Here is a 7,345-nt window from a genome sequence, read left to right as displayed (position 1 = left end):
TTTTAAAATGTTTGTTGCAACTTTTCACATATTTTTTAACTTTTTAATTTTTTTAAAAATTTAAGACCATTTATCCCATTATCTTCTATTTGTCATTAGTTTTCTTATCTCTTACTTACTACATTCTCGATCATTTCACCTATTACAATTATCATCAATTTCTAGTCCAATTATAACTATGATTCCGTCTCTTAACATAACTTAAAAAATTATAACTCATTTTAAAAATTATACATTGATTAATGTGCTTTTAATTTTTTTTATAGAGTGAATTGTAACTAATGATGTTTATGTAAATAGGAACATATAAAAAAAGGGTTGAAGTTTCCTGCTCTCCATTAATATTACTTGACTTATAAAAAAAAGTCAAAGATTGCAAACCAAGTAAAATAATTAATTCCCATCACTTGATCATAGATTACGAATACAACAAAAAGAGAATTGACGAGTTTGACTTAATTAGTTAAACACTGAGAGAAGAGAATGAAGAAAGATATTAATATTATTACATAGTACATTATTACTACAAAGTGATAGTGATGGATGAGGCCGAATTAATTAAGAAACTTCTCATGCAACATACTCCCATGATATGAATGAGGTTGAGATTTGGCCCCACTTAGCAAAGTGAATAAACTCTTAGATTTTTCTTTTTGATCCCTTGCTTTCATTATCCCACTTTTTGTTCTTCTATTTACCATTTTACCCTTTGGTTTCTTGTTTTCCATTTGGATCACTTTGGACTACAATATGGGTCGGGTCGGAGGGCACCATGTTACTCAGCTTCACAATGTCAATAACATCAATAACATGGCCATTAAGTTCTTGAACCTTCATCACAGGGTCTTCTTTTAGTTCCACTGGTGGGGTGGCGTTTCTATAAATCAAATACATCACCATCTGAATTATGCCAAATACAAACCCAAGCGTGTTCGGGAGCTGCATCATCCAAATATTGCAAACATTAAATCATTTGTTTTAATTATCACATGCACATAAGATAAGGTTTCTTTAACTAAATAAGAATGCACTTTATAATACGGGCCCCATGTTGGTGTTTTTTTTTTTTCTTAATGGGCCCTCATTATCAAAATTAATGGAGAGCGCACAAATTTGATGTTGTTAAGGGATAATAATATGAATAAGACAAGAGTTCTAATAAAAGGTCAATAATATAAATATTCTCCTAATTAATTAATTAAGATTATAGAAGTGAAGTTACCGCAATGTAAAAGTCTTTGTGGAGAAGACCATAGAAGAACCACATGACCGCGTTTAAGGTCAAAAAGAAGGACAGGCTAAATGGCATGAATTCCACACTTCTAGTCATTATCACGCGTTTCTGCATGTATGTTCATTTCAATCAACCATGAGAATTTAATTCATATATCATCATTGTTAAAGTGTGCGTGTGAAAATGAAACTCCAAAAAGATAACCAAAAAGTACATAAAAAGAATGAATATATCATAAAATATGTTTTTCTTTAATTTAAACCCACCATAATGCAAAGAGGAGCAGCAAAGACACTTATGTTGAAAGCCAGGCAAATCCATCCTATAATAGAAAGGCGTTTGGATCCTGATGTAAGGTAGAGTGTTGAGAGAAGCATGGATCCGAACCCAAACACATTTAGCATGAGAAGAAGCTTGATGGTAGAAAACTGCAAATTCATGAAAAGAAAAAAAATAATTATTAGTTTTCATTAATTATAGAAAAAAAGAATTTAAACCATGAATATTGAGAGTAATATAATAAGATATGAATAGGTATATACCCTGGTGTTTCTTGGGGCGTAAAATAGGAAAATGGCAAGGTAAACTGACTCTATCACACATCCAAAGGAGTTAATGGTGATGATAAAAAAGGTAGCATTGTCTTTGACGAGTGCGTAATAAATCCACAACATTGAACTGAAGAGTGCAACCACATAAGGAAGTGATTGAAACCCTTCCGCAGTTTTCCTCCGGTAGATTTGGCAAAAAGTTGGTCTGCACATTCAAATATTGATTAATTAACATAAAGCCAAGTAAGGGAAAGTGGGACAATTATATATTGATCATTTCAATTAATCGTGAGGAGTACTATGCTAAAAGCAAACATATATGACTTACATTGGAGATAGGAACACCATGAAAGAGATGACATTGCCTGTAAAAATAACACCGAAAAATACAATACACATGCATCAGCACTTGTTGATAAAAGTTAAGAAGAAGTCCCACATAGGGTGGATTCAAGAGCAAGTAATTGTTTATAAACGTGGGTGTTGGAACTCCAATTTGAAACTACTTGTGAATGTATAACAAAAACAATATAATATATATATTATATATATATATATATAAATGGCCCAAGTTTTTCGATTTTTGGTGGAAGATATATCCTTTGTAGGAATGGATTATTGAATCTGCACTTGCATGTCTCTCAGCTGGCCTAAGTAGATAGTGATAAAGGATGATAAGATAATGCTAAGGATGCAAATTAAATGAAAGGATTAATTATCTACCTAGAAGGCCGAAAGTAAAAGCCAAAGAATCATGACTAATGGCCATCTCTCTCTTTCGTAGATGATGCTCTCTCAACAAGTGGAAATTGAACCTGAGTTGAGGTTATCTCTCACCTCAGTTTCAATTAATCGACGAGTGTTTGTACAAAGAGTGGGAGGTTATTTATAGTGCGGATGCATAAAGGAAGCATGAATAATGTTGGTTTGGAGTACTTTCCAGTTGTCCCACACAAACACTATTGATCACTTTAACACAAACCATGCATGCCATGCCATATGATGCCATGACTAATTACTTCACCGTGTTGCATTCACAAACCTTATTTGGTTAAAACCTCTTCAACAAATTATCCCCTCTTCCGTGGTCGCTTGCATGTATCAGCTACTTCCATAACCGCTTCTTGGGGGGCCCACATTGCTTCTTTAGCATATATAATCTTTAATTTGTTTACACCTCTCATTTTATAGGATAGATGAGATGTGACATATGATACAACAAGAAAATGACAAGAGAGGTAGAAATAAAATTAAAAGGAGATGAATTGTAAAAAATTATCAGACTCAGTTAGCTTTGAGTCCAAATTATGAGTTTTTTCGGGTGAAGAGAGCAAAACATTAGACACGTCATCATCCGCCCCATGCTACAGGTTGTTTGGGATTGGTTTGAACGAGTTGTGGTTGCCTCAGGTGAGTTTATTCGGTTTGTTCATTCAAAAGAAAATCCATAAAAAAAAAGAAGATGAAGGATGAGGAAGAAACCCACAAAAATACACATGTCTATTAAATTAAAAGGAGATTAAAGAAATAGATCTAGATCATAGATTTATACAAAATAACATAGAATGATCTTAATAAATGCTACTAAAGAAGAAAAAAATGAGAGTAGATCTGCGACAACATTCTTAAACTTCATCACCATCTTCTTCTTGCATGTTTTTTTTTTTTTTGATAGGCAATGAGAAATATATTGAATAGAAGTACAAGGGGTACTTCAACCCAATACAAAGAGAAAGAAGAGAGGAGAAAAAAGAAAAAACAAGCAATGGATATACTCATTGAGAATGCACTTTAAAGCAATGGATATACTCGTTGACGATGCGCTTCAGTTTCAAACTATTCAATCTTGATGATGATGACACTGGGCATAGGGTTTAGAGGCTTGCTATGACTAGGAAGGGAAGAAGAGAAATGGACTAGTGGTGGCGGCACTAGGGTTATTTGGTAAGGGAAATGAAGTGAAAGGAGAGGGAGATAAGAGACGGTACTAAGAGTGAGAAGTCAGAGAGGGAAAGACAACTCTAGGATTTTTTTATGGTGAATGAGAAAGAGGAGAAGAAGTGTGGCATATTCATAGAAGAAGCTAGGTTAAGTGAATTGGAAAGCTAAGTTAAGTGCGCCGCACTCATAGAAAATGGGCTAGACCCCCATTTTTTTTAATTTCCATCGCGAGTCACTCGGTTCGGCCAGAAAGGTGCTCAGACCGAAACTGAACAGTTTAGACCACATTTTGGACAAATTAAAAAAGACTATGTTGTTCGAGTGCAAATTGGGTCCAACCTTCTTGGACAGGCCTACAAACAACTACCTTTCGTCCATTAAAAAATGTAGTTAATTAATGTGGTTAATAGCATTAAATTTATTTTTAAATTATACTCCCTCCACTCCAAAACGATTGCTGCTTAAGAGCTCGTTAATTGATATAACACTTGGCTAAAACAACTCTATTTAAAGTTGAGTTTTATTAAAGAGAGAAGATGAGGGTGATTGGTTAAGTGAGATAAGTGAGAATCGGAAGTGGTAGGTGAGAAATATAATATTAAATGAGTGTATATATGGAAGAAGGTGTGATAGTCTTGAAATCCTAAAACAACAACCATTTTAAAAAATAGGTGAAAAACTAAAACAACAACCATTTTAGAACGAAGAGAGTATTAACTTTCGTCAATCCATAAACTACTATTTTTAATTTTTATGAATTATTATCAATTAAATAAGCATATCATTGTCAAAATCTAATTAATGCATCACAAACTTCGAGTTGATTCTATACTCCAAATTCAATGCGTACCTCCAATTTACTCCATCCGTTCCTAATTAATTATAAGACCTAATACAAAAAAATTCTCTTATTAAGAAAACATTAAATATGTCTAATTAGTGTATTGTTTTTTTAAAAATGCATATATTCCTTCATATTTACCCTTTATCATTTTCTCTCACTAATTAATGGTAGGTGGTAATTAAAACTTTGGAATTGAAAACACACAATTAATGTGAGAGATATACTTTTAGGAATATGAAAAATCTAAAACTAGGTCTTATAATACGGATAGAGTAGCTTTTATAAATTAGTGTCCAAAGTATCGGGCTAGTACTATTTGGGGATCCAGAAAATATTTTGATGTAAAAGATTTAAGAGGTTCTCCAACACACAAGTATAAGAGTTAACTTCATCATAATATGAATAATTCCGGTTTAAATATGATTATTTTCCGTAAAAGATACCGGTAAGAAAATAAAAGAACATGCATAGTTTCAGTTCCAAAGAAAACCTCATGCAACTTGCCACAAAAACACTAATTACCTTAGCTCCTTGCTGTTTCTAAGGGCCAGCTGGTGGGGTGGTAAAAATGGCTCCTCTAGCTCACCAAACAAACCTCCACCGGATAAACATCACCATATATATCATTGTTATACTTTATATATGCAGACAATTGGTGGCCCAGCTTCCTCTTCAATATTTGAAGCCAGACAAATGATTATTTGCTCCAATCATTACCGAAATTATAAACATTGTGTGTGAATGTGTTTATTTTATTTTTATTTTTAGTTAATTGGGCAGCCAGCCATGAAAAGGCTTAGCGGGGAATGATTTAACTTCCACCATCGAATTATTTAATTTTATGTGATATCGTCTCAAAAGTCATATTAACAAATTCTTGCGGTATTTTACCGTGAAATTAATTTGAACAAAAATTCACAGAGTGGTTTAATTTGTGTGACCCCAAAAATGGTGGGTTGGGTTAAGGGTATGTCTGTCTCCCACCAACTTGCCCTATTTTAGCCTGCCAAATGGTGGGGTGAAGACGGAGCAGAGCGGGCTAACCCCTCAGACCAAATATATTTGATTTATTTTTTTAAAGAGTAAATAAATAAAAAAAGATTAGTAAGTTAAAAAAAAAAACCGATTTTTCCAATTTAGTATGTGGATCGTTCTATATTTATTGTCGATCAAATTAAGTTCATCAATCATCATGGATCAAAGTTGCATTCACGTCCTGAAACGTTTGAAATTCTTGATTTTAGTCCTCATCAGAGGCAGAGGCGCCTATATGTCAGGTAAAGGCTGATGTTGCATGATACACACCATTTAATAAGATTATGTAACAGACAGATTATATACAATTAAAAATTCAATTACTTACACAAGCTAATTAAAAATAAATTATTTTTTAAAAGCAAAACTTGTCAGCAATTACTACTCTGAAATGATTAATCTCTTATCACTCATCTGTCTTACATCTCCATCTTCATCTTCATCCTTAGAAAACAAATCCACAAGGATCATATAAAAAACCCTCTTTTAAAATTTGAAATCCCAAAATCTCAACCCCTCACTACTCAGTACCCCCTCCTTTAAAATTAAAAACATCAAAAGCTGAACCCCCTCACAACCCAGTACCCACGAACAAAAATAATTGATGAAAAAAAAGTGGAGTATAAGGTGCAATAGCTGTTGGGTCATGCACCGGTGCAAGACACTTTCACAACCACAAAAATAGAATATTCTGTTAAGATGCCATATGGGTTACCTATTGAACCTGTAATTTTAGATTTATAATTTATTATGATTTTAATTTGTCTTTTACATTAAAACCCCTGCCTTTCTTCCTCAATACTTGAAAGATTCAAATCTCAGAAAACTGAGACACAAAAGCACAAATCATAATATGCTTGAATCAACAATGTAGCTATGGAAGAATCTCTACACAACAATAAAGGGGAGAACACCTCAATCTTTCTCTAGAAAATACACAAACAATCCATTTTAATTTTAATCCATTTTAATTTTAAAATCCTTCACCCCAATCCCCAAAACCTTGTATCAATCCATAATTTTTTTAAGAAGAAGTTGTAACACACTCAATACCTTGACCAAAATTATATCAAAATAATTAAATGAGACCAGAATAAAAATAAGAACCAAACCCAGATTTTGAACTACCATTTCTTAGAATCAGACCCACACTAGAGGTTAGCCATCGTCGCTGGGAAGATGATCTGGGTGCAAATGGACCGCAGAACCTGAAAAGAGCACCAAATCTGGGTTGTCTCCGAATGAGGGTTTGAATTTTCTCGATCTGATTGGTTGTGGCAGTGATTGTTCCTGATGGAACTTTGATGCAACCCCATTTCCGCCGCCACGGTTGAATAACTGCTTCAGCTTCTGGGTCGCAGAGAACGCTGGCGAGGTGGTTGGAGGCGCGACTCAGGAAAGGGGAGGTGGTGTGGCGGAGGTCGTTGTTCTTCGAGTGAACCAGATTTGGTTAGTCCATGCCCATCTGTCACTGAAAATCTTTTGGCTGTCCAGATCTGGGTTAGACGCATTCACGGTGGTGGGTTGGATCTTTGGTCGAATCTGGGTTTCGATGGTGGTTTGTGCTCATCGAGTTCTTTTCATTTTTATTTATGCAATCTCTGATCATGTGGGATCATCACTTTCTTTCCACGTTGTGTTTTCTTCATTCTCTTTTGTTGATTTTGATTTTGATATATCTGCAACATGCATGATTTTTGATATTCTGCAACATGTTGAAGGGAGAGGCAGAGAGAAGGG

At 34.2% G+C, this 7,345-nt stretch overlaps 1 protein-coding gene across 1 annotated transcript; it reads right to left on the bottom strand.

The window, feature by feature from the left end:
- Nucleotides 1-378: 378 nt before the first annotated feature.
- On the bottom strand, nt 379-2,661 carry LOC130717234 (bidirectional sugar transporter SWEET10-like). The gene is made up of 6 exons (XM_057567390.1): nt 2,509-2,661; nt 2,114-2,150; nt 1,777-1,990; nt 1,501-1,662; nt 1,223-1,342; nt 379-939 (listed from the first exon to the last, which is right to left on the bottom strand). Exons 1-6 carry the CDS (start codon nt 2,552-2,554, stop codon nt 703-705), a joined length of 816 nt encoding a protein of 271 aa, XP_057423373.1. The 5' UTR covers nt 2,555-2,661; the 3' UTR covers nt 379-702.
- Between the last annotated feature and the right edge of the window lie 4,684 nt (nt 2,662-7,345).

The sequence above is a fragment of the Lotus japonicus genome, chromosome 1 (assembly GCF_012489685.1).
Source record: "Lotus japonicus ecotype B-129 chromosome 1, LjGifu_v1.2".
Lineage (NCBI taxonomy): Eukaryota > Viridiplantae > Streptophyta > Magnoliopsida > Fabales > Fabaceae > Lotus > Lotus japonicus.
Note: the sequence above shows the minus strand (reverse complement) of the source record. Positions and strands in the feature narration are given on the sequence as shown.

Excerpts from the sequence above, each read along its gene's own strand:
- LOC130717234 (XM_057567390.1), bottom strand. The coding sequence starts at position 2,554 with ATGGCCATTAGTCATGATTCTTTGGCTTTTACTTTCGGCCTTCTAG. Across the intron at positions 1,991-2,113 it reads ATGGTGTTCCTATCTCCAAT|ACCAACTTTTTGCCAAATCT; the intron begins GTAAGTCATATA and ends TTGAATGTGCAG. Across the intron at positions 940-1,222 it reads ACAAAGACTTTTACATTGCG|CTCCCGAACACGCTTGGGTT; the intron begins GTAACTTCACTT and ends TGGATGATGCAG.